The sequence below is a fragment of the Filicampus tigris genome, chromosome 1, assembly GCF_054856515.1.
Source record: "Filicampus tigris isolate MCC_2025a chromosome 1, RoL_Ftig_1.0, whole genome shotgun sequence".
NCBI lineage: Eukaryota > Metazoa > Chordata > Actinopteri > Syngnathiformes > Syngnathidae > Filicampus > Filicampus tigris.
The window spans coordinates 38,821,666-38,848,455 of NC_141217.1; the positions used below are offsets into that span (position 1 = coordinate 38,821,666).

Below are 26,790 nucleotides of genomic sequence, written 5' to 3' on the forward strand. Positions count from 1 at the left end.
TTTCCCACTTTTGGCTGTTACAGTCCACTTTTCAAGAAGTAAATGTGTGACAAGTGAGACCAGATCATCATTACACATTTTTTGTTTGGTGTTTGGAGTTTTTCCAAATGTAAGAAGATAAGTGCCCGTACTGCACTTCCAACACAAAGTGCACATTGAAAGTATGACGTACCTTCAGCACTAGCTAACGAGCGAACTGACCACACGGATCCCCTGCGGAAAGAGTAATTCCTGTGCGAGTTACTGGAGGCGCAGGACGGACTAACAGACAGACGGCGAGACGCCAGGTTCACCACTTCTTCTGCTGGCAGCATCAAAGTCAAACGTGGACAGGTTAGCAGGAAGAAGACAAGCATGAGGCATACATCTTGCCGCGCCGCAAGTGTGCCCACCTTCCTCCTCTTGCTCCGCCGGAGGGCTGCACGTGGGCTCGTAGCAGGCCTCCTGCGCCACAGGGATGGCTGTGATGATGCTGGCCTCGCGGCCCAGGCGCCGTTTCTCCTCCTCCTGCTGCAGGTTCTTCAGGATGTGCTCGGCCCGCTGGTGAGAGCGCGACACTGCCCGCGCCGAGAAGGATTTCTGTGGGGGTGACGATCAGGATTGTGCCAGTTGGATTTGCTACAAGCATACAGTGCATCTGTCCATTGGCTCAATAGCGCTCCGTGGGGATCCCGGGCAGAAATAGAAAACTTGCTGCATATCATGGCATTGGCACACGTGCTCGTACACATACATGAGAACATACACGGCGAAGTCTGTCTCATCATGACCATGCATACACAGCACAACACACAATGTCTGATGCATGCTGCTGTTTTCCTAAAGACAGTGCCCATTTCCGATCAAGATGCAACTGCCACCCTCTTGGAAACCTCTGGGAAAAAAAAATTACAGTTGACCCCAATCGACTAAAGAAAGAGAAAAAAAAAAAAAATCTAGAAAATTTGTGTTTCCTGACATTTATGACTTGAGGTAAAAAAGATGCATCAGCACAAAGATCTGGACAGAAAACTTACTATGGCATGGACTGACTGAATTAATGCAGGGAACTAAAAACAAAGACAGATAAAATGATAGAGGAAGGTCTTCATCAAAATCTGTAACACTTAAAATAATCATGCAAAACAACTAACATGAAGAAGAGAAAAGTCAATGTGACACTTTTTTGCAGTTTTTTGGGGATTCAAAAAAAAAAGAAAGAAAGAGAAAGAAAATAAACTGTTCTTTATCCTGAATTATCCCTCAAAACACTTGAAAATGGTTCACAACTCTGATACCATGTTTTGGGAAATCTGTGTCATGGTGAAGAGCATTTGTAAGCGAATTTTGGCCGCGATTGCTCCCATGCCAAGTCTACTGTGGCTGCCAAAAACACTCAATTTGAATACTCGAATCAAATTTTTTTTATGTGATAACCTCTCAGTCAGAATGGTTGAAGTGAAAACATATTTTCCTGGCGCGTGTGTGTAATGAAATTACAGACAGAGCAACGGATTAGGTAAAAAATCTGTTGTAAACTCACAAAGCAATAGAATGAGTAATTGGCATTCACTTTGAAGGTAAGACCTTTTCATGCCATTTGGTTTCCAACTGGGCTTCCAACAACCACACATCCTCATATGACCAAGGGGCAATAAATAAATAAATAAATAAAATGATTTCTGTCATATTTCACTGTGACAAAAAAATGAAATCAATCCTGATATGGATAGTAAAAACAGTTCACTGCATGATCATGACGGAATATCCTTCTGATGCACACACACTCTTATTTTGTCATGGTCATGCATGGAACAATTAAATTACATCAGCCAGCTAAATGGATTATATTAAAAAACATTACTTTTGAGACCTACAATATAAAATGTGTAGTTAAGAGCCTGAAAGTAACTTTTTTTCCAATCTGGCACCATAGAAAAACTAAAATCAATCTTCTTTTGTTCAGACCAGTAAGTCAACCAAATTACCAATAATAATTGATGTCAAATTTGTTTTTATGATGTTGATATTTTCCGGTGAGAACCATTGAAAAAGGTCGTCTGTCAAAATGATTGTGCTCAAGACACTGACCATCTGCGACCATTTTTTTACGAAAGTCAAATTTTAAAGTCACTTATTACAGACCGGGGAAAATGCACATAATATAAGAGATAATGCACATGCTCCGGCAATTATTTTTCACAGTCGTCATTTATGCAAGTCTGTGAAATAGAGTTTACTTTTAAAATATCGTCATCTTGACCTTTAAATGAGCAAACTAGAAACATTTACTATACATAACATCGACCCGAACTCTCGTATCCAGCATGGAAAGAATCCCGACTGTTGCCAAAACCAAAGAAATAGAGTCTGCATACACTTACAGACTGGTCCTCATTGATTGGGTCTTGGACACTTCCGGTGTTCTGGGGAACCCATGGGGGGTCAAAAATGGGCACACAGGGCATGCCCAGTATTGGAGACGGCAGGGTGAAATTGATGCTGGGCGGAGGAATCTAAACAAAACAAACCAAAAGCAAAGTTACACAAAGTTATCCTCGCACTCAAAAGTGGCCTGAATTACAATCCGGCCTTTTCCATCGGTTACAATGATGCATACTTTGAAGATCTGCTGGGCTCCTTCCTCCATCCGAGGCCACACCTGGTAGCGGAAACGCCAAAGCGTGTAAAACTTGAAGATGGAGTTGATGCGCTGGCAGGCCTCTTGGTGCTGGAACTCGGCCATCATCATCTCAGTCACGGCATCGGGGACCTTCACTGCGCACAGGAGGAACATGGCGGCTGGGGGCAAAGGCGAGCACAGGAGAAGAAGTTAATGGCGCCGCAGTGAGGTGAAAAATCTGAGCTGGAGACGCATTCCAAAATCGGAGGACAATTTCTGTTTTGTTGTGTAAATCGTGGTCGTCCTGAGGAAAAATAAAGTAACTCCTCGCTTTAGTAAACGTGATTTCTAAATATTTCAAATAAAAAATAACTATCGAACATGCCCTAATATGGCTTTTCATTATGACCATGGGTAGAAGTAATTCCTCACTTCTCCCTTTCATATTTTTTCAATGTTTTCAGTTGTAATGGAGTTTGCCACTCACACTAATGCAACATTGTTGCTCAGATCGTAAGAAAAAGACACACTATCAAAGTATTTTTTGATTTTATTTTATTTGTATTTTGCCAAGTTTGTTCTTGACCTACTCATGTACTCTTGAGCAAACACTATTTACATTAGCACTGATCTGTTATTGCAGTTAGAGTAATACTAAAATGAAAATACTTTTCAAATAAAATGCAACATTTTTTAATTTCAATTCAAAAGGATTAGTTGTGAGGAATTCCGAGACGAGGCCACCAAGGGAGAGGCCCTTCGGTCTCCTCAGGGAAATAAGTATCCACAATGGAATTCCTACACCTGTTCTTGTAATCTTTACAGGTGATACTGTGTCCAAATAAAAATCTGATAAATTCAATTTGTCTTTGAGTATTTCATATAACAAATAAGAAAAACTATGGTCGAGTAGAAACAGCAGCGCTGGGTCGTACCTCCGTCTCCCGCGGGATCAGGAAGTCAGGCAACGCCCCCTAATGAGATAATGGGTTATAAATAAGTGCCAGCCCCAACTTTCCAGGTAGAGGTGCCGATTCTAAAACCTTTGTGTCGTTATGCGATTGCATCATTATTCTGTGTCATCAATTGTATCAGAACATCTAATGTGTGTGCGTGTCCTAGTGTGCAGTGAAAGCTGCAGAATCAGAATATATCTATATTTTCAGGTTTATTCGTTGATATTTTGACATTTTAAATGCTCAGGTGTCCTGAGTATCGGTAGCAGTGTTGTGTTAAAGTAAAGTATCTGCTATGACAAATAAAATCTCACAAAAACTGCGCACTTGGTTCAGCTAGATGAACAAAATCATCGGATGGTTTATTATCGACCTGTTTTTCTTGAAAACATAACCAAAAACGGTCCGTTTGAAGAAAAAAAAAAAAAAGCTGGTGCTTAAATTGTCCTCTAATTCTGGACCGCCCCTGCAAGCTGCAAGTATAAAGCTTTCTTTCACCAGCAGCAGCTGCCATGTGTTCATCCACGCTGAGCAGAAGCTCCCAGGCTGCAGGCTGAATGTCTCCATACATGTCATCGGTCAAGATGGGAGCAGCTTTGATGAGCAGAGACAAGGGAGCCGGCGACAAGCTCATCACCTGCAGGACAAACGGGTCCAACACGCAGTTCTCTCGCAAACACAAAGACTAAACAGTGAAGTAAAGCACATAGACCTGAAAAGTCGACTTAAAGCGGAAGATTATGTTCTATGCAGGCCCACTCGTTGAAACAAGGCATTCTGATTAATATTGCGTTTGTTGAATATGAGTTAAGCAGCAAAATCCACCTGCTTTCTGAAGCTGACACGTGATTGGTCGTTATCCGAGCCCTGAGCGGTTGTGATGTCATTTTCAGACGACAGAAGTGACAAAATGGCCACCCCAAGAGATGGGGTGGATTAACTCTTATTCCACAAATGCAATATTGATCAGAATGCCTTGTTTCAACTAGTGGGCTTGCATTGAACATATTCTTGAAAAAAAACATGTTTGGGTTGATTTCCACTTTAAGTACAATGACCAAAAGCTCAGGTGCAAAGAGTACAAAGCCAAATGCCACACCTGGTTTCTGATGTACTTTAACATTCCAGTGTCTTTCTTCCCTTCTGTGTTGCTGTCAGTGGGCCTCCTCTTCATGGACGGCGTCCTCAGACATGATTTGTCAGAACACTGAGACCAAACAGACTCTGAGAGAGGCAAACGGGAATCACGTCACGAATGGTCCGGTTGTGAAACTCACCTCCTTGCTCTTCTGCGCACGAGCGCCGATGATGCCGGTGGCGGCGGTGGCGGCGCTGTCCTCTCTTAGGCTGTCCACCGTCTCGCCGTAGACAAGCTTGATGGCGCGGATCAGGCGGGCGCAGGAGCGGTTGTGGTGCTGGTAGCAGCGCGGGTGGCAGAAGTCAACGTGAGTGCAGATGAAACTCTGCTGGTTGCACAGCAGGATCATGATCTGAGGCACATGACGGGAAAACACGCGTGATGGACACAGTACGGAAATCGGAAACCCTTTTCTGTGGCTGTCCAAAATGCTTCCAGACTTAACTACAAATGTACTCATTCTAGTTGACGTACGTGGAGCCAAGACATGTTACGGTGGTAGTTGTCCTCTGCTCCGCTTGAGCCTTGGCCTTCAGGCTCAATGCTGGGCTCGCTGGTACTGCAGGGACTACCTGCAGGAGGAACAACAAGGGAAATATACAGTAGCTATTGATGTATGGCCAGTCAAATTTGTGTTATGAGACTTGTTCAACCGAATCATCAAGTTCCAATTATGCACTCAAAAAACAGTTGGGTCAAGAAACGCACCGATCCACTAATTGGGTCGATTTGACCCACCCTCTTGCATTCCTTCTACCCGTTTTTGGGTTTGTTTTAGAAAGTTGGGTCAAATTGACCCAAGTAGTTGGATCGGTCCATTTTTGACCCCAAATTGTGTTATCTTTAACCCGACTGTTTTTAGAGAGAGTGCAAATGTCAACTTGTCTTTTAAAGCAGTGTTTATCAACCTTTATTGATAAATGCACACCTTTCACATTGAAAAAAAGAAATAAATTCACGGCACACCACTTAGCAAAACGATTCACAAAAAGTATATTTACAGCTTAATTATGTACCTTTGGTCATTTAGTGCAAGAGCATTTCATTGTTTTGCCTGTTACTATACGTGGTTGGCATAGATCAATGAACACAAAAAAATCATTAGAAAATAATATTTTGTCAAAATAATTGACATTGGATAATTTTCCACGGCACACCAATGTGCCACGGCACACCGGTTGGGAATGACGGATGTTAGAATCAATTGGGGGAAAAGTTATGATATTAATCAAAATTGAAAAAAATGTTGGGATCTGAAGTGCTACAAAAATAAATCAATTTTTGGTCAAAAATGGACCGATACATAAATTGGGTCAATTTGAACCACTTTCATGCAATTGTTTTATACAAAACGACCCATTTTTGGGTTGTTTTCTGCAAAAACAACCAAGAAAGTTGGCGCAAATTAACCCAAATTGTGGATTGCCCAATCCAATTTTTGACCCAAAATTGTCTTATATTTTTAATCCAACTGTTTAAGGACTGTGGTTGCGGCTAAAAATCCAGAGCGTCCCTGAGGGTGCCACTGAATCAATCACTGCAAAACAGTTTTCCCGACGCTTGGCCTTTGACTTACCGATGTCTGTGACAGTATCTCGGCTGTTTGTCTGTGAAAGTATCCCCTCCTCATTCTCTGACTCTGAATCCTGTCGGGACAGTTTGGTGCTCTTCAGGCTGCCTGCCCTCCGTATGGAAGACAAAGAGCCTCCCTTTTTCACACGGAAACTGCGGGCTCCTTTGATCTGAAGCAGCCGCGAGCCTCCGATACGAATCTTACGTGTGGGTGCTGGAGAGATGTCGCGAAAGACTAATTGAGCAAAGCCACCAAAAGAAAGCTGAGCAACATTGCCACAAGCGCTCGCTCGCTCACCTGCGGCCTCCTGAGCCTTCTTGTCGTCACACATGGTGTCGGACTTCAGAGTGTGGCTGCTACTGTTAAGCGAATCATGGCCGTCCTCGTCGTCCAGGATGCCCGCGAAGCTGATCTTCCTCTCGTAGCGATGTCGCCCAAGCTCCGGATCCAGACGCAGGCGGCAGCTTTCTAAATCCTACAGATGATGAAAGAAAACACTCACGTGTTGTCAGGACTGTCACTCATTTCTCTCAAGCTCAAGTCAGGTTTCCACCAAGCACTACAGTTCATCCGTGTCAGCTAAATGTGTATGCAAGTAATTACAGCTTTTTAGATGCTACAGATGCGTCAAGATGGCGGCAATCCACTACTTTTGTCCAAATCCAAATTCCCCAAATCACTAGTTTATTGGCACATACCGTACGTGTATATGTCACAGGGTGGCACCAAAACACTACTTTTATCTCAACAAAAGGCATCACCTCACTTCAGCATTCTTACCTGAAACCAAAATGCCATAAGAAAGACAGCGAAGCACTGAGCACTTTTTCGCTCAGTGGAGCTCCTCTATTCACCTCAGCATAGTTCTTTGGCATCAAGATGCCAAATATTTTATTGCTTTGGCCTGAGCATAAAAACAGCAAATAAAGAACAACAGTTTTTTTAAGCGTACCACGAGTGGTTCCGTGCGTGGCCGCGGCAAACAAGGGAAGGTCTCTCGCAGGAAGGTGGTGATTTCCAACAACAGCTGGCAAGCAGCCATCTTGAGAGCAAACGGGCAGCCACATTTTGTCGGATTGACTGTGTCTTGGAAGGAAGGGAGAACGATAATGACTGAATGATAACAAAACGCCAACAACCGGCATCAAACGTACTATCATCTAAATAGTCCTCTTCCTCATCCTCCTTCCTCATTCGTCGCTTCGTTTCCTCGTCGTAGATGTACCCCAGAATGTTGGCAGGACTCTCGCTGTCGCAGTGGCACAGTTCGCTCAGCCGCGTGCCAATCGCCTAGTTTCAGAAACACACGACGACACACAGTGGCACATGGCATTTTAGGGGTGCACAAGGGTTTGACAACCCCGAATGTCATCCACCTCGAACATAAATAGCATCCGACTCACATCTCCCCACTGGCAGAAATGTTTCGCCGCATTCCACTGGAGCTTCTGATTCCTTTTATTGCCCACGATAGGCGATCGGCCCCTGGACAGGCCTCGCTTGGTGATGTTAACATGGTGGCCCTTCATCCACTCTGGCCAGTTGCCACGGTTACAGCGATGGACAAATCGGGCACATTCAAGAAAGAGGGATGCCCGAGCCACGATGGGCGCTTCCTGGGAAGAGCGGAGGACAAAGTCAAGCCGCGCAGATGAATAAAAAGGACGCATTAGGGGACCGATGATGAGTACCAGGTCCAGAGCGGCGGCGAGGATTGAAGCGTCGGGTATGGTCCCCGGCTCGCAGCAGTTGAGCAGAAACTGGAAGCGTTTCATGCCCTGTCGAATTGCGCCCAAATTCACCACATTTTTGTTTTTTATGGCCTCCTGACTGGCGGCAAGACGCTCCTGGAAACCATGGGGCCCTGGACAAACGGGAAATGGATTTCCCAGAATTCAATGCTGCACTTTGAGCCACTTAACAGAACACGCTTGATCGCCACTGACAAATAATGCCGAGATGTAAAGGAGCCACTGGCAGTTGTAAATTGTTGACATTTATTGTGTGATCAATGTATTGGAACGCTCCAGAAGCATTTCTCGTTGGAACATTTACTGAAATGACAAGCGTAATCACACAAAGAAAAGTCATCCTTTGTCATTGGGAAACTGCCACCAAATAAATCAGCATCAGAAGCGGAAACGGCGAAGCCTCTAAAAGCAACATGTATGAACCACACCACAGTAGAAAGATGGTTGAAAGATACAAAGTCCAAACTACTGTAAGAGGAAATGGGGGAGGGTCTTTTGATGGAGTGGGACGTGCATGCAACACAATACACATTTACAGCAGGAACCTGAAAACAGCCCTTTCTAAAAAGAAACGAAGAGAAGGGTGCAGGAGATATGAGATGAAACGTCACACGATGAGGGGGGCACAGAGAGCGAGGAAATGTGGGGTGGGGGTCGGTTACGGGGGCAGCGAGAGGGCGAGGGGCAGCCGGGATTTTTGGGGGGAGGTCTACCATCTTTCTCTTCTGTGTGGTGAAGCTTGGATGGATTCCTCCTGCCAGACCTCCATTTACCGAGCCGCTTGAAGAAATTCTCTTCCTCGTCCCTGCCGTACTCGGGCCCGGTGGCGACACCCTCTGACAGCTTGACTGCGCTGGTGAACTTCACCTGTTCGTGCATGGCCAAACCCAACATAAGATGGGAAAAGATAAGACTTTAATGATCCCACAGCTGGGAAACACTAGTGCAAGAGATTTATTTTTAAAAGCATACAACATAATAGAAACGAAGCACCGTCAACCCTCCTGACCTTTGAACTTTGTCGTATGAAAGAGAGTCGATCTACCGAGCTGATATCCAACAGGTCCTCCACGCCGTCGGTAAGTCCGGAGAGGGAGGAACGCTTCAGCCAGTTGCCTGGAGACAGTGTGAAAAAAATATGTTTGCACATACAACAGAGTGCGGGTAGGTACAATTGACCGCAACAAAGCACACAAACTGGCTTACACCGGCAGTTGCGACACACCAAGGTGGATAAGGTGGACAGCATTCACATTCACTCACAACAACGTGCAAGGAAGTTCCTAAAAGAGGAAAGAGGAAGATGCCACATACATCAAGTCAACTATTTAAAACCCCCAAAATGCCTTTGCAATATTATGTGGTATGCAGCCTCTCTAGTCCAAACTTGCTATTCCGATTGATATTGTGTTTGTGGAATATGAATTAAGCAGCAAAATCCACCTGTTTTTTTGCCATCTCGGGGGGCGGCCATTTTGCCACTTGCTGTCGACTGAATATGACATCACAGTTGCTCGGGGCTCAGCTAACGACCAATCATGGCTGACTTGTCGTCTGAAGCTGAGACGCGATTGGGTGTTATCTGAGCCCTGAGCATCTGTGATGTCATTTTCAGGCGACAGAAGACACAAAATGGCCCCCCGAGATAGCTAAAAACGGGTGTTTTTTGCTGCTTAACTCATATTCCACAAACGCAATTGTAATCACAATGCCGTGTTTAGACTAGTGGGGCTGCATGGAACATTTTCTTGTAAAGAACATTTTGGGGTTGACGTCCTTCTTTCGGACCTTCTGAGTTCTGGCATCACAGAAGACATCAGCATATTTGGCAAGATCTCAGCGCAACTCGTGAGACTTCAGTCCAGCGAGGATCAAAGGATCAACATTTTTGGCAACACTTAACCCGAAAAGAAATAAATTGCGATGCTGAATATGGCTCGACTTGATGTCTAACACGTCTGCAGCCACCTTCCTCCTTCCATCTTCGCATGCCTTGTACGACTTGCAAGTCACAACTTGACCCCAGTCTGGGCATGCGCGCCGGGGCGGGCGATGCAACACCGACCGACACAGACGACATGAAGATGATCACATGGAGATGGATCCACTTGCACATACGTAAGACAGAGAAGGTGAGTGGTAGGTGAGTGGTCCTGCGGCATGCTGAGGTGCAAAAAAAAGGAACACATAAGGTGGGAGGATGCCGTGAAGTACGTGGACATGGAGCGACATTACTGGATCGGATGTGAAATGTGATGATTTGGTATTTGTTCAACTGAGAAACAGAGGAGGCAGCAAATTTAGGACAGATACACATCGATTCAAGTTCGCTTGTGTTGTTGCATGGAAATTGCTGGGTGGCTGCAGCTACCTATAGGCAGTTTCAGTTTCTTGCGAAGGGAAATCCGCCGGGATCTTGATCGGGAGCGGCGGTCCGTAGTGGTGCCGGAATGGGCGGTGGTGCATTCGGAGGTGTCCTGCTCAGACTGGCTGCTGGTGTCACTGGCGGCACTCTGCGACTTAAACATCTTCCTCCAAAAGTCTTTCCTGCCAAGCAGAGCTCCCGGGATCTGCTCCTCGCTGGAGACACAGACAGGCAGAGTCGTGGGGGTGGATTTCAATATAAAAGCAAACAATCAATAATCAAATCCAATTGTTTCTCGATTGTTCCGTAGCAGAGTGGTGGCGGCCGGCATGACATGGATGGGGCACAATGTGGTGAGGCGAACACTCACTGTTCGGGGGTCTGGGGGGGTCTGCTGGAGATGTAGCTGCGACACTCATCTGCAGCACTGGACACCTGACCCTTGTCCCCGGACACACCCGCCTCTGACCTGCACGCACACACCCCAACAAACAAACAGCGCTCAGGCCACCCATCCATCTGAAAATGCTCCAAATTGAGCATGCGTGCCTCATGCATGCTTGCAGCGGTATCGCCTGCCAGGTCAGCATCCGGGGAAAGTATTTGCACTCCCCTTGGCTGGGTCTCTTCCCGCCCATCCAGTTTTGAGCCTTTTAAGTCTTTAGGCCACAGTACTACTTCTGCACATGTTTGGGAGTGCCAGGATGTGCCAAAAAGCCTGAGTCTGAATGTTGAACAAGCCACATCATGTTTGGAGACTGGTGCATCGCTGTCACACACATGACAACAATGGACAGGAAAAGGGATGGCCAATTCTGTCAAGGTGCATGTTGCAACTTTATTTCTTTACTAGTCATTCGTCGCCGTGATTATGACCAAAGGTTACTGTCACTTACACTTATTTTCTTTGAATTTCTTTGCCTGCCTCTTTTCTCCCAGTATTATTACTTTGCTCACGAGAAACGAGCCGACTACAGATTATAGACTTGCACGTTTCTCGAAAAGGTGAGAAAGTACTCGGACGGGTAAACACATTAAAGTGTCTGTCTGTGACTCGCCAAGGACAAACAAATACACAAACAAATAGCATTTAGCCCCATGCAAGGAAAACAAATGTAAACGACAGACAACAAAGCAAGCAGTCATGAGATGCTCATGAGTGGGTGATCATTTATCTTTTACATAATATTGTTTTTATTTTTAGTACATGTAATATTTACATGTCAAGGATTGGCCCCGATGAAGCATTTTTTCCCCCAGTACCTTCTTGGACCTTGCAGTTTGGTCTCATCTTTCTCATCAGGTTTTTTGGTGGCTGTGACCTTCTCAGCGCTGTCAAGGAGCGCACTCAGAGCCACTCGACGAAAAACATTTCCGTGGGCCTCCTTGATGAACTGCACCAGCTGGCGGATGTCGCAGTACAGGCCCTGTGAAGGAGGGTGACAAGCTAGCGTCAGAGATCCACCGGTGGAGGCGGCCTGTGCTGGCAAAGTCACTTCTTAGTTTTTTTTTATCTGGAATGCATCTTTGCACGTTATATACTGTAGGCATTTCATTTTTTGCACTCAATAGCAGAGCTTGGCAATCCACCTATGTGACGGACCGGTCTGCCTATCCGCCTATGACGGACGTCCATTTTATAGGCGATAAACAAAAGACGGGAACTTTTATAAAAGTACATGGACAAAACATAGTCGGAAGCCCATATTTTCCGTCATCGTCTATCATCTATTTTCGCGGAGGTTTTCTTTTCCCTCTGGCCGCGCCGAGGCCTTTCGACAGCTTCTGGGTCCTAAAAGGAGACCCTTCAGTACGGCCGCTGTGAGGTTTCCATGCCGCGGCGAGTCTTTCATTTCAAATACGGCTCTTGGGGAATGCAAACGGAAGCTCGTTTCAAATGATAGTCGGACCGGTCTATAGGCGATGGCTATTTGGTCCGGAGGGCGGTTAGACGGACAGCGGAAGGGCAACCCGCCTGCAGGCGGAAGGTTATAAATGGACTGGGAAATGAGTAAAATGCCCATCTCGACTCATTAGACTATTATTAATGCCGAAATCAAATACACTGTCATTGCTTTTAAATTGTTTTTATGTATATTGCCTGGCCCACCCATTTCCTTCAGTACTTTATCTTTCAGTATTTACAAATAGCTGTTAACAGCGAAAGGAAACTAGCAAAGGCAGCATTTCATAGTTCAGCGCTACCGTTGTGTTTTGATTACATGACAACCCGTCGAATCTTGACTTTTAATGAAATTGCAAAATGTCAAGAAAGACTTTGAGTTATGCGTCATGTGTCATCTTCCACACCGCTTATCCTATATATACAGCAGCAAACTCATTTTTGTCGCAGGTCACGTTGAAGGTACGGTTCACCTCTGAGGCTGAAATAATTGTTCCAGCCACTGTGAAAAGGGGCTGGATAACACAAAAGGTATCGCTTACAATATCTTAAAATGATTTTTTAAATTGTGATTCTGATTGCTTTCGTGGGCCACATGAAATGATGTGATCTGGCCCCCCGGGCCTTGAGTTTGACATCCACGACTTTCGACTTCAAGTTTTGAAGGGAAAGTACATTTCATCAGTTTTGGAATTAGGCTGAAAAAGTGAAGCGCTCTGTATACCTTCTAGGTGCACTGTATGTTTTTTTCAATGTGTGCTACCAGGTTTTAGTGAAAAAAAATCTTCTATGGAACAGCCTGGTCAATCATGTCTTCATACCTTAATCATGTAGAGTGGCACGATCCAGTCTGTCATTTTATAAGCAGTGAATTCTGCTTTGATGCAAAGAGGTGTAAAAATCATGGCAGACGCACAATTGCAAGCACCCACCAGGTTCTCGGGGCTGTGAAGCTCATGTGTTGTGGAGGCGCAGCGGGTGATCAGCGACTTGAACATGCAACCCACCACCACCGCCTCCATGTTCTGCGCCAGGGACTTGTTGTCTCCCGTGGTGAAATTGTTCCCGAAGCCCGCCTTGTCTGGAAAAAAAAAAGACAGGGAGGGGGCAAAGGCCACGGATCACACGAGGGTGGTTTATTGGAGCAGAACATGACAGGGAAGCAGTTATCCCGTGCGACAAGTTGGGGTAAAAGGGGCAAAGAAAACGGGTCCGTACAGCATATGGGGGGAGAAGCAAACTGAAAGGGATTCTGGGTAAGGAAAAAGGAATACATGCAAGTGACTAAGGCCTGCTCTTGAACCGCATTGAGCTAATCATTCTCTTGGCCGAAAGAATACAAATTCATCAATTTGGGAGTTGCAGGCGAGATTTGTCACTTTAGGACAGAGCGAGAGGGGCAGCAATGGAAGCAGGGCCTAAGGAAGGTTCTGCTCAGGTGGGTTTATCACATCTCTAATGTCAATGTTCTATTGATTGTACATCATGTGTATCTACCGATGTTTCGTTTTTTCGCCCTCCTGGACCTCTCACCTGCACTGCCGTACTCTGCAAGAGAAAAGAGGCGGGGCACAGGTTGTGATTGACATCAGGCCAGCACAGACATGTACGTGGTGTCAGGAAAGGTCCTCCTCAGAGAGGTCAAACCAAGAAACACATCAGCAAAAGTAACATACGCACATACACCGATTTTAACAAAAAAACTTTCATCATCAAAACACTCATCAGTTCGGTCACTTGCCAATATTTGTCTTCAATTTGTGCCATAAAGCAGAGACAAAAACAATGTCAATGCAAAACTGAATTGGCATGTTAGAGCATGGCTCAGTGCTCAGCGGTAATGCCGCAGACTGAACAGAGATGTAATGGGCAAAAGCTTTGGATTGGCAAGTGTACGAAAATGGATGAGCAAGGAAGGGCGGGAGCAAGGACGAAAGGACTGAAGGAAGGATGCGGCATGTTGTGGAGGAGGAGCCGGTGAGGGAGGGCGGTGAGAAGCGGGATGACTGCGATTGACAGGGACAAGCAGCGTTGGGAGGGAGACCAACACAGAGAGAAACAGCGACAGCACTGAAAGGGAAAGCAGTTCACTTTTGTCAACCAAACATTTGAGATTCTTCATAAATACGACACTTGCGTCTTGATGGAGCTCTATATAATCCACAGCATAATTTGCAGTGATAGTGTGTGGTAAATAATAAATAAATAAATAAATAAATAAATAAATAAATGCATATCCTTGTAAAACCATTTGGTTGGTGGTATTTACAGTGGTTGTCTATTTTTTTTTTTTTTTAACGATCAAAAAGAATTCTTCTCTCTCAAAGTAACAAAAAGATTCCATTGTGGCTACTTGTAAATCACTGTAACAGTTGCATCTTGATGTAGATCTATATAATCCAGAGCGTCATTTGCAGTAATAGTGTAAAATAAATAAATAAATAAATATCCTGGTAAAACAATTCTGATGGTCTTATTTACAGTGGTTCTCTATTATTTTTATTTTTTTTACTACTGTACAAGTACCACCTAACAAAATACTTTGCTCTACAAGTACCAAAAAGATTCGTTTTTGGCTACTTGCAGGTCACTGAAACATTATGCGCACTGTTTGAACTTTAACAGTGAGCTTGAATATAGAAAAAAATACATTGAAATAATGATTCAATTACAATGTATTACACATAAAAGTTAGATGAAAATTGTGCTCAATAAATATTTTGTAGGCAGTGATTCTTTCGCATGCCACCAGAGGGCGCATGCATGCCAAACTAAGAGAATCACTTAGTCGACTAGATATCTAATGACCTGTTTTTAATGTTTTACAACTCACCTTGACTTCAAGTAACATTTAATTTATTTTTTGGGGGGAACAAATCAATAAACTACTTAAAACTAACGAAATAAATCAAAATACTGACAAACTGAAAGGAAGTGGTCCTCCTGCAGCCCTCACACAAGATGCTGCGTTTGTTTGTGGCTGCCCCTCACAAATGCACATACTCACTGTCGGTGATAGGCTCCATGCAGAAGCCCAACAGAGCGTGAAGGAAGTCCACAATGTTATTCAGGGAGTCTTTGTTGACGTAGTCGCGCATCGTCTGGCGAAACTGCAGCTTATCCAGCTTGTAAAGGTTGGTCAGGCAGCTTTGGGCCTGACAGGAGAGAGTATAAAACATTTACATCAGGACAAAAACATGCAAGAACATGACAAGGTGTGATGGAGCACCATCACAACACAAAGGCCATTGGGTAAAAAAAAACAAAAAAAAAAACGGACCGGTCCGTCTACCCGCCTATGACGGAATGGACGCCCTTTTTTGTAGGCGATAAACGAAAGACGGCAATTTTTTTTTTTTTTTTTAAATTGAAGTTTGCAGTCGGAATGACTGATGGAAGACCGGCCTAGAGGCGGGTACTATTCCCCCCCCCCCGAAAAAGAGGCGAAGGACGGACCGCAGAAGGGTACCCATGCTGCAGAATAACGCTGGCGAATAACGGACGCTCAATTTTTAGTAAAATGCCCAGCTCTGGGTATACCTTTGGCAGGATTGTAGAAAAAGTAAGCACGAAGAAGGCGATTCTGACCTGCATCCTCAAGCGATCTCCCGAAAGGCCGCGGTGTCCCTCGCCGCATCCGTAAGCGCAACCAAGAGACTTTACTATCTTGATGAGCATGGAAAGGGCCAGCCGATGAGCGCTGAGGCAAGAACTCTCTTCCTGTTTCATTGTGAAGCAGCATGTATGAACCAGTGTCAAAGAACGTATAAAAATGCATTCGAACAAATGGAACACATTTGAGTTCCTCCACAAATTGACCTGACTCACAATGTGAGCGTGCATTAGAAAGTAAGTGCCTCAATATTAGGTGTTCGGTCATTAGAGGTCATTTATATACATTGAGCTTAATGTTAACTGTACATTATGAGCGAAGGAATTTTTCCACAAAATTCAGAGGTGAGAGCAAGAAGAATACTGTCAATGCATGGAAATCGTCATATCAAGCTGCAAGCCGGATTTCTGTCACATCTGACAACAACAAAAAGCAACCGAGTGCTCACTTGGATTTGAGATATTCTCAGCTCGTGAAACAACTAAAGAACGCATCATTGAAGAGATGGACAATGTTGAAGGGGAAACGAGAAGAGGAAATTAAAGTTAAGCAAATCCCCCTCTCAGATTCCAGCAATCAGACAAACTGAAGTCCTGGCTGGTGATCTACTGTATCTAAGTGGCTGTTGTGATGGAATGAAAAATGCGGACAGCATTTCCCTCGCTGTGGATGAGTGCACTGGCAAGACATTTGTGAGATATGTATTAGGAAAAGTAAAAAAACAGACCTATTTTCTTTATTTGCAGTTGGTTTTGAATGAAAATGACATTCTGTTTAGAATATTACAGTCTTATCGCATGTGGCCTGACCAACCTCAATAAATAGACATTTGACTCATTGAAAAAAAATCTTTGTACATAAGCATGCATGTAAGTATCTCAGGTAATCCGACTTTTCGTACCGGCAGTACACGGTGTGTCAGTGTGGGTTACTTATATTGTAGAATTTTCATTTCTTAGTTTTTATGTACTGCATGTTCAAAATAAAAAGTCGAACCAAGAAAACGAAACAGGACAAGTTGTAACCGGGACTGGTGTCCAACTAACCTTTTTGTCATTGTCCTTGTTATTCTTCACGTCATCCTTGCTCCCCTGCCCACTTCCTCCGCCGCTACCCCCTCCGCCTCCGCCCCCACTGCCCCCATCTCCGCCGCCGCCGCCTCCTCCTCCTCCTCCTCCTAGGCTGTGGCCAACTGTGTCCTTGGCTCGCATCTCCTCATTCTCCTTGTTGTCAGGCTTGGACAGCTTTTTGCCCATGCCAGGCACCACGCCCAGCTGCAGCAGACACTCGATGATGTTGAGCGCCACATCGCAGATCCTGGAGCTGATGTCGTGGCTGAGAACAGCGTAGAGGGCACGCAGCACAGCCTGACACAAAAGAGAAGGGGGAAACGGTCATAAGGGCGCCTTTTATAGACATACATATACATAGACATGTGTTGAAAGTTTTTATTAATTGAAATTAAGCAATTTTGCAGCTATCGAGGTCCATCCCATGAATTCCGATACGGATGCATTGCCATTCATTTGCAAATCAAACACTTCCCATAAATTTGGCACACTTCTGTCACTCACTGTGAGGTCTAACATTCCGTTTTTCAGCACAAAGTAATTGGTGCCCTCAATGTTGTCGCCCTCCTCCTGGCAGGAGTAGTTGATGCAAGAGTCCGTCAGGCTGCGAGGAAGGTTGGCACAGGCCAGTGGCTCCACGGGCATCTCCGGGACCACCACAGGGTTGCAGAGCCTTTTCATGTGCTCAGTGAAGAAGTCGGCATAACCCACATTAAAGGAGGCCACAGTCGTGTTGAACGCGGCCATGGTGATGGTGGAGATCTGCGATCGAACTGAAGGCACAAGAAGATGAGCCCATCACTCTCAAAACACAGTTTGTTCATCGATGAAGCCACAACATTCTAATACAACAGATATCGATAACAGAAGATACTTTGTCTATTGGAACCGAAACAAAAAACATAGATGGCCAGCAAACAAGGCAGTAGCTCAATTGTAAGAAGTTGGGCTGAAAGAGCTCTTTGGGTCAAAGGCAGCAATCCAATATGTTTCATCGACCATCACTAGTTAGAATGTTGTTACTCTAGCATCGCTAGTTGGAAAGTGCTGCTTGGTGTTAGTAGACAAGATAAACAATTCCTCAGTAAATTGTATTTGGCATTCAAACTAGTGTAATTAAAACAACAACTTCCCTTCACAACGAACCCAGAAAAAAAGTAAAGCAGTAAAAAAGCTCTAACGCGTTCAGTCAATTCATACAAATGTAATCACAGAAAAAAATCTCTGCTTTCCAATGCTGAGTGGACGCCACACGAGCCTTTTACCCTCTTTGACGGTGTTCTCGCTGTGGCTGTTTGAGTGGTCTGGCATGTCTCTGAGCAGCGAGTGGTGGGAATGCGAGTGCTTGGTACTCAGGCTGTCGGCATCGGCGGCCGTGTCTGTGCTGCCCCGACGCGTGAATTTACCTGCGACGCAGAGAGGATATTTCTGTATTCATGACAAAAGAACACTGCAGTAAATCCTTGTCAGAAGGCGAGTGAAGGCGGTCAGTGATTTTGTGGACAGAACAATCTAAATCAATCCTGTAGGTGATTTATCATATTAGAGAGCTAACAAGTATTCCTGAGTACGATACAAAAAGGGGGCTTCTACTGTATCGTTTTTTATTCTCTTTATATTGAACATCTATTCACACATTTTAGGGCACTTGGACAAGTACGGGATGGGGTCATGTTAGGAGGTCTCAGTCCTGGATAAATTGTATAAATGGCCACCAAGTGTGTTTGTAATGTGTGATAGTATCCGTTATTGTAAAAAAAATGGTTTATCCAAATATGAATGTTCAATTGGCAGGTGGTGAAAATGTGGTAATTTATTTATTTATTTATTTATTTTTTAGAGTGCGATGCCAAGGTTGAGGATTTTGGATTCTTGGTTCTCTTCGATTGTCAACATTAAGAGCCGTGCGCAAACCCATGATGGTGGCTTGCCAGCCCCCACGGTCCAGAGTACGCCGATCATCGCCCAGGCCAGAGAAGCTCCCGAAGGAGAACGTGCTGCGGGTGGGCGAAACATCCAGGTGATCCTCATGGAGCAGGAAAGGGACGCCCATGCGACGCTGGCGCTTCTTCCCTGTGTGATGGAAGGGGATGGAGCCCTTCCTCTCCCGGTCCTCACGCCGGTTCTTAAACTGACAAAGATGGTCTTAGCAGTAAGAACCACGGTTGCTTCTGTACTGGTATTGATTGAAAGTGAAGATCCGGATGTGCTGCTCTGACCTTCTTAAAGATGTTCATGCCGAGGTCAGATGAAAGGTCAGGTACAGCTTGGCGACGAAGATTTGTTAGAGAAACCTTTGTGAACGTCTCAGTGCTCAGAGATTTGCCCTCCTCATTGCATTTAAGACTCATGTCCTGCCAAGGTGAAAACACACGACAACGTTTCAAAACTTCATTTGACTGCCTTCATGGAGTAGAGACAGGCAATGCTTTTGTCTGGATCCAGTTGGTTCAGGCACAGCACGCCTGTTCTGTTGCCATGGCTTCCTGTGATTCAGTACAATATTTAGAAGTCACTTGCAGGCCTCACTGGTCAGGTGCGTCCATACTTGGTGCAGCAACTGGTCTCATTTTATTGTCCCGTTTAATCACCGGGGTCTGCTGACTGCCTTTGACTTACTTTCCCTCACACAAGATTATTAACTAAAAGGTGGCAGAGGCATGCAGCGAGTTGTGTCAAAACGGTGGAATTTAACTCAAGTTGAAGGTCCACACTTGATACACTTAAAGTGGAAATCAACCCAAACACATTTTTTTCAAGAATATGTTCCCAGCAGGCCCACTAGTTGAAACACGGCATTCTGATTAATATCGCGTTTATGGAATATGAGTTAAGCAGCAAAATTCACCCGTTTTTAGCCACCTCAGGGGGCGGCCATTTTGTCACTTGTGTTGACTGAAAATGACATCACAACTGCTCAGGGCTCAGGTAGCGACCAATGACGGCTCAGTTTCAGAAAACAGGTCAGCCGTGATTGGTCGTTGTCCGAGCCCTGAGCAGTTGCGATGTCATTTTCAGTCGACACAAGTGACAAAATGGCCGCCCCCAGAGATGGCTAAAAATGGGTGGATTAACTCTTATTCCACAAACGCAATATTTATCTGAATGCCTTGTTTCAACTAGTGGGCTTGCATAGAACATATTCTTGAAAAAAAATATGTACATGGTGGTGCAAAATTATTACTTTCTCCAGTTTTAGTTTTTAAAGGAATGTTTAGTTCAGAGTAAAATTAACATTTTGGTTTTATTCCATAAACTACTGACAACAAAAAAATAGCTTCAAAATACAAATATTGCCATTTACAACATTTGGTTGCAGAAAATGGTAAAATACTAATAAAGGTCCAGTGTTTTTTTTTCTCTCTCTCTTGTTGTCTGTATGTATATCCATACCTACTGGATGTGTAACATTTGTGTTTGCGTAATTTATTTTGACTTTGTAAAGAACTTTATGACTCCCCTCTGTGAAAGCTGCTGTACACATATAAATAGTGGTTGTGTGAAATCTGTCCTTGAGTTTGTTACCTGCGTTTTATGGGTATTGACCAGCGAGGGGGTGGCAGCCACCATGGAGCTGCTCCGCGGGCGCGGCAGCGGGGCGACCAGTGGTTCGGGGACACGTTCGGGCCTCTCCTCCAGAATCTGCCTCAGCCGTTGGAGGTAGTACATCAATGCCCAGTGCACCCCCTCCTCTGTCCAGTGGGGCTGCAGAAGGCAGCGCAGCACCGCGACGTCAAAGTAGGTGGCGTAGCGAGCACGCTGAGACAGGGATGCCGGCACACCGGCAGGGGCTGACGTCCTGGAGATAAAGACATCAGAAATGAGCACTGCAGGTTAGTGGGCCACTTGGAGCCTTTGTGGGTGCAAGCGAGCTGCGTCCGTTTGTCTGAAATGTGTCAATTTACAACATTGGGTTTACTTTGCATAACTTCATCTGGGATGGGCTCACTCATCTTCATTGACGTAACACACGCAAGCGGAAAAATGGACTCGGAAATTTGTTCACCAATTTAAAGGGGAAGTCAACCCAAACATATTTTTTAGTAGTCTAAACACGGCATTCTGATCAATATTGCGTTTGTGGAATATGAGAAATCCACTCATTTTTAGCTAGCTCAGGGGGCGGCCATTTTGACAATTCTGTCGACTGAAACTGACATTGAAGTTGCTCAGGGTTAGGGTCGCTCAGCTTCAGAAAACAGGTGAGCCGTGATCTGTCGTTATCTGAGCCCTGAGTGTGTGTGATGTCATTTTCACTCGACAGTGTATTTCAAATAGCGGGCCTGCATAGAACATATTCAGGATATATGCAGATGCACATACCTGGGAATAAAACTCTTGTTCCCATAAACTCATCAACCCAAAATGTGTGAAAGAATCGGCCTCACTGTTCCAATACTTCTGGAGCGGTATCGGCGACAACAGAATAAAGACGAAGACGAAGTGTACAATTGAACAGAAATGCCATACAACGTACATCATGTGGAGCTTTGACGCGATACCCTGTTACGCGATGGTAGGTATTTATTTTAGCCCATCGAAGCAGCCCACTAAACTGCTTCATAGAAAAACTGTAAAACAGAGGAGGGTGGTAAATAAGAGCCAGCCCCCCTCCAGCATCATCAGTTCAGCCTACGTGAGTTCATTATTAAGAAGCCGAGATGAAGGTCAGCAGTTGGTTAGCTGCAAGGCGTGAGAAGAAACATTTTGATACCATGAGAGCGAGGGCGAACGATGGTGGCCGACATTTCATCTTTTGGGCTGCAATGAACGGAGCGGAGAGAAATGCTCGATTTCTACATGGGAGCGCACGGCAGAAGGAGGCTGCTTCATGTTTCACCGTCTCGCCCGCTGCTGGGTTGCCACGGATACTGGTTGTCAACACCCACCCCGTGGGCCACACTCACAGCCCCTGATTGGGTGCAAGTAAAAGCAGCACGGCAGCCTGTGGTCGCCATGGAAACTGCCTCAGCATCAGCAGCCACTCCGTGTGAGAGATGTGTGGCGCTGCGGGATGACTAAGCTGCATTAATCACAGGAGCTGAATGGCAACACCACGGAGGTGTGTCCACAAAACCCAGCACATAAGATTTTTTTCTTTTGTCCCTCATCACAAGTTGACGTCTTTCGTGTTTAGTGGGCGTGCACTCAAAAAACAGTTGGGTTAAAAATAACACAATTTTGGGTCAGAAATGGACCTATCCACTACTTGGGTCAATTTGACCCAACTTTCTGAGTTCTTATTGCAGAAAACAACCCCCAAAAATTGGGCTCTTTTGTACAAAACAAGGCAAGAAGGTGGGTCAAACTGACCCAATTAGTGAATCAGTCCATTTTTTACCCCAAAATATGTTATCTTTAACCCAACTGTTTTTAATGTGTGGCCATATATTCAGGGTCATTCAAGAAGTGTTTGGGTGGCTAAATTTGGAATGACAACCAATCAGCTGTGAGCAAATGTCACAACAACCCACATTCAAGGAAGTGATCTGCTACGAAATGGCGTCACAAATCACAGTGGCTACCTCACACGGGTTGTTTTGCTATTCCTTTGCGCGTGCTGTTAAATAAACACAATGTCAAAAGTCAGTTGCCATCAGATGCCAAGCAAAAACGGCCTATCTGCGCCAAAGGCACACAGACTGACCCCAAAGTCTGGCAAGGGAGCCTGCATATTGCCAGACTTGCCGCGGGCAGTCCGAACCAAGCCAGGCAGGCAACCCGGCCAAGCACGTTACTTCAGCATAATTACCCCGGTTATGTGGGCACATACTCCCTCAAGCCGAGACCATGCGACACGAGGAGACAGCGTGGCTCGCAGCGACAATGTTACGCGGCTCTCCGTGTCTCCCAGTGGGCTGAGCTGTGTGCTTTGCAGACATTTCCGCTGGGCTAAATGCTCAGCCACCAGCGAGATGATGGCACCGGCTCCCGGAGGAATCGTTCATCGTGACAGCATCCGGCCACGGAAGTAATGAGGGACATGCAGTTGGGTTTTATTGGATGGATTAATAACACAAGGAAGCATGGGAGGGGGAAAAAAAGCACCATTGATGGCGGGTAATATCATTGCTGAGACTGAGGGACTACTGCAAGATGAAACAATTTAAAGAAAAAGAAGAACTCAACAATGCAATAGGAGGCCAATACTTGCTTGTGTTGCAATCAGAGACATTCACAGAAAATGACATTTACATACTTTGCATCCTAATGAAGATTTGTTGTCATGGCATTTGTTGGCATCGACTGATCATTTTGCAGTGGTCTTATTTTTTGCCAGAGCGGTAAATTGTGAGAGTATTATTATTTTACTATTACCATTTAGTTTTACGATTGAAAAATTGCATGTCTGATTGTTAACTTCAAGGGGAAGCCCACCCAAACATATTTGTTTTCAAGAATATGTTCTACGCAGGCCCACTAGTTGAAACACGGCAAAACACGAAACGACCAATCACGGCTCACCTGTTTTCTGAAGATGAGCTATGATTGGTCGTTATCTGAGCCCTGAGGAAGTGTGATGTCATCTTCAGTCAACAGAAGTGACAAATCGGCCGCCCCCAGAGATGGCTAAAAATGGGCGAATGTTGTTCCTTGACTCATATTCCACAAACATAAGATTAATCAGAATGCTGTGTTTCATCTAGCGCGCCTGCATAGAACAATAATCTTTAAAAAAAAAATGGTTGGGTTGACTTCCGCTTTCAGTACAGTACATCTACGTGACCTTGAATCAAAATGCGTGTACTGTGCGAGGTTCAAACGGCACTCACTTTTTCTTGGACGGTCCTTTGACCGGTGGGGGTTGCTGGGAGGGTCCGCCTTTTTCCACAGAGTTACCGCGGCGACAGCTGTGCTCTCCTGCGGCTGGGGAGGAGGAAGAATCGGAAAGGCCTGCCTCACAAACCACCTGAAAGCCCTGTGGAAGGCACCGGAAGGCTGAGATTGATGGAGAGACAAGCACTTGTGGATGATTAAAGGCCCGGAAGGTTCCTGCTTCGCCCCCGGGCGACCACGTTAGTGTTGGAGGGAGCTAATGATTGTCAGCATAACCACGATGGCTGGGCGATACAGCCCAAATATCATTTCCCTAGAATTTTGCATGAGCTGAATGGTAATACACAAAGGTTACCCACTGTGATACTGTAGATGCACATTTATAAAATAATGGATTTGCTTAAATGACCTGTAATTAGGAGATGCTCTGACTAGTAATTCACGATATGCATCTGTGTAAGGACACTGATCAGGTTAATGATGTCACACAATTATCGGCAACGATGAAACAAGGTAGGAAACGGATAAAGGTCAATATACAGCATAACAGAATGTCGGCAATTGTTTACGTTTTCAAATGATCACTTCTACAAAATTCCTTGGATATGACCGGTGTGCTATTTTAACACGAGGCCAATGTGCGCATTCGGATTCAAGATTTGCGTTGCCAAAACTCACCATGGGACCAGGGTTTGCAGACCCACAGGGGCTGCACTGGTTGATGACTGGAGAGTTCCGCTTTGCTGGTGAAGCAAAGAAAGTTAACTTTAACAGGAAAAAAAATAATAATCTCGAGATCTGAAAGGTGGTTTCTATTCACCCGTTACGATGTTTCGAACCGGTTTGATGAGGGCAGTGAAGGCGGGGATATCGGGCTGGCGGTGCTCCCACATTGGCTGCCAAATAATTAGACCACTGACCAGGCGGAAGGTCAAGTCGGACTCCTGTACAAAAAAGTTGCGGACTTAGCATCTCTAGTGTATTATTTCGTAATTTGTAGAAATACTGTATATACGTTCAGTGTATTAGTGATACCTTTAGTATCACATTCCCTCAACGGTGTACTGTACTGTCAACATAGTACTATTTAAAAATGTTGCATATCTTTCATCTAATTAATAATTCAGCATCTACGTATATCTGTCTGTTACCAGACTCGCCAATGTTCTGTTTCACTTGTCTCTGGTGGTGCAGATGAGGCGAGTAGGGAAGAATGTACGTTAGTGTGCGAGATGACCTTGATCCGGTGAATGAGTGGCGCGAAGAGGAACACAAAGAGCTCCACGGTGGCCATGCTCTTGTGGAACAACTTGGTGCGAGCGTGCTCATCCTCCTCCAGCTGGGAGCTGCCGTGCTGCGGGCCCGAGCCCCCGAAGGCGGAGCTGGAGCAGGAGCCGGGGGCGCCCGGAGACGAGCCCTGGTTTCCGACGGGCTGCAGGAAGGCGCCGCCGCTGCCGGCAGACCAAGCGTGACCCAGGCTGGGCTCGTGGTTGCACTCCTGGGCCGCATCCAACAGCATCCAGTGCAGCGTGTGGAGCAGCTTGGTCTCGGCCACGCCCAGTTTGTCCTGATGACCTACCAGAGGCCAATAGCCAACAGATGACGTTACCACACTTTTACAGAGAAAGCAGACATGGCACGATGTTGGGAGCAAATGTATCACTTGAATCTACAAAGCATTAAATGTCCACTGACATTACATACTTTTGGAAGATGTCACAAGACCTGGTTAACAAGAAAGTAGTAATTGATGTCAAGAGCATATCTCATTTTGAATGATATACAAAAATATTTGATGTCGGGGAGGAGCTAGGTTTAGCCTGTGTTGTACTGTGAGCATTTATTTTTAAGGGTAATGTAAGATGAGTGTGAAATGAGAGTTACAGTAAGTGTTTTGGTGTCATAGTTTGTGGTATGATCCAGTGGTTCTCAAAGAGTGGTACGCGGCCTCGCTTTAGTGGTAAGCAAAAGAATCGCTGAACAAAAATGTTCATAGTGTGCATAATCTAACAGTGCCTTAAATGTTTGAAAAATCCAGGACAGTACATTTGTTAAAGTACAGTTAAGTAATATGTATCTATTAACTCATTCACTGCCAGGCATTTTCAGACCCTCTTTTACCCAAACGTTTGAAAAAATATATATAAATAAATTCCTGGGATTGAATGGCTGCACTGTGAAAATACAGTACAAATACATCGTGTCTTTTCACTATTCGCCCCAGCGCACGGGGGCTTCGTACAAACAGATGTATCCATTTTTGTTGTTGTTGTTGCATTTATTTCAGGTAGTCAGACGAACAGAAGAGTATTCTCACCCAGTTTGTTCCTATTGGACAGTAATATGGAAGTACAGTGGAGAACGTGCGGCAAGGCGGCCTGGACCAGCTCCCAGCGGGAGATGCTCTGGATGGCCTCGGACAGGGCCGGTGACAAGCCGTGGAGCTTATTCTCCACCAGGACTCGCTCAAAGGACTGGAGAGGCAGCCAGAGGGACGCAGATGAGACACATAAGACACCAACCAAGGCCTCTTTCTTTGACTTAGTCTGCCATGGTCTCAAGTGAGGCAATAGGCCCACGGGAGAGACAGTGGCAGCTCTGTGTCGATCCCAGGGGATCTGGCCAGGCATTATTATGGATATGAGTTCTGGCTCCCGGGTAATAGGAGCAAGCAAGCGGGCAAAACTAATTTGCTAAATGCAAAATGAAGAGTGCACTTGATTTGCAAGTGAATTAAAGCTAAAACAGATTATCTACTTATCGGTCATATGGCAATATTAAAATGACTTACCACGCAAGATGCTTCATATTGTTTCCCCAGCTTGGGCCGCAAAAATGCACTGAAAAGAGACGAGGAAGACAAACGATGACAGAGTTCAAATGTATGGACAAAAACATCTGTATGTCGAGGCAGTCCATTTTCATTCGCCAATGTCGCTGTTCATTTCCAGCTGTGACATCACCGGCATCGTTCTGACTTGAAAACATGTTCTCACCTTCATTCAAAACCTTCTACTAACCTGCTCCAATTTGACCATTTGA

The 26,790-nt window shown here is 45.2% G+C and overlaps 1 protein-coding gene across 18 annotated transcripts in view; it reads right to left on the minus strand.

Annotated features, from left to right (window-relative positions):
* unc80 (unc-80 homolog (C. elegans)) overlaps positions 1–26,790 on the minus strand; it is a 44,287-nt gene that overhangs the window by 17,185 nt on the left and 312 nt on the right. For 8 of the 18 annotated variants that reach the window (XM_086039630.1, XM_086039577.1, XM_086039611.1 and 5 more), the window contains exons 2-37: positions 26,540–26,588; positions 26,066–26,222; positions 24,986–25,323; positions 24,569–24,692; positions 24,427–24,491; positions 23,745–23,890; positions 20,497–20,770; positions 19,191–19,325; positions 18,886–19,102; positions 18,237–18,377; positions 17,476–17,744; positions 16,948–17,268; positions 15,877–16,008; positions 15,296–15,443; positions 13,786–13,836; positions 13,221–13,369; positions 11,649–11,812; positions 10,756–10,854; positions 10,392–10,600; positions 10,139–10,183; positions 9,030–9,136; positions 8,734–8,887; positions 7,961–8,133; positions 7,673–7,885; positions 7,424–7,559; positions 7,222–7,355; positions 6,567–6,744; positions 6,273–6,482; positions 5,171–5,268; positions 4,836–5,048; positions 4,658–4,765; positions 4,057–4,195; positions 2,600–2,781; positions 2,364–2,495; positions 393–579; positions 173–304 (exon numbers count right to left, since the gene is read on the minus strand). In XM_086039630.1, coding sequence (XP_085895756.1) covers positions 173–304; positions 393–579; positions 2,364–2,495; positions 2,600–2,781; positions 4,057–4,195; positions 4,658–4,765; positions 4,836–5,048; positions 5,171–5,268; positions 6,273–6,482; positions 6,567–6,744; positions 7,222–7,355; positions 7,424–7,559; positions 7,673–7,885; positions 7,961–8,133; positions 8,734–8,887; positions 9,030–9,136; positions 10,139–10,183; positions 10,392–10,600; positions 10,756–10,854; positions 11,649–11,812; positions 13,221–13,369; positions 13,786–13,836; positions 15,296–15,443; positions 15,877–16,008; positions 16,948–17,268; positions 17,476–17,744; positions 18,237–18,377; positions 18,886–19,102; positions 19,191–19,325; positions 20,497–20,770; positions 23,745–23,890; positions 24,427–24,491; positions 24,569–24,692; positions 24,986–25,323; positions 26,066–26,222; positions 26,540–26,588 — 5,729 coding nt within the window. The remainder of the gene's footprint in view (positions 1–172; positions 305–392; positions 580–2,363; positions 2,496–2,599; positions 2,782–4,056; positions 4,196–4,657; positions 4,766–4,835; positions 5,049–5,170; positions 5,269–6,272; positions 6,483–6,566; positions 6,745–7,221; positions 7,356–7,423; positions 7,560–7,672; positions 7,886–7,960; positions 8,134–8,733; positions 8,888–9,029; positions 9,137–10,138; positions 10,184–10,391; positions 10,601–10,755; positions 10,855–11,648; positions 11,813–13,220; positions 13,370–13,785; positions 13,837–15,295; positions 15,444–15,876; positions 16,009–16,947; positions 17,269–17,475; positions 17,745–18,236; positions 18,378–18,885; positions 19,103–19,190; positions 19,326–20,496; positions 20,771–23,744; positions 23,891–24,426; positions 24,492–24,568; positions 24,693–24,985; positions 25,324–26,065; positions 26,223–26,539; positions 26,589–26,790) is intronic. The other 10 variants (XM_086039683.1, XM_086039673.1, XM_086039595.1 and 7 more) reach the window with 8 other exon arrangements.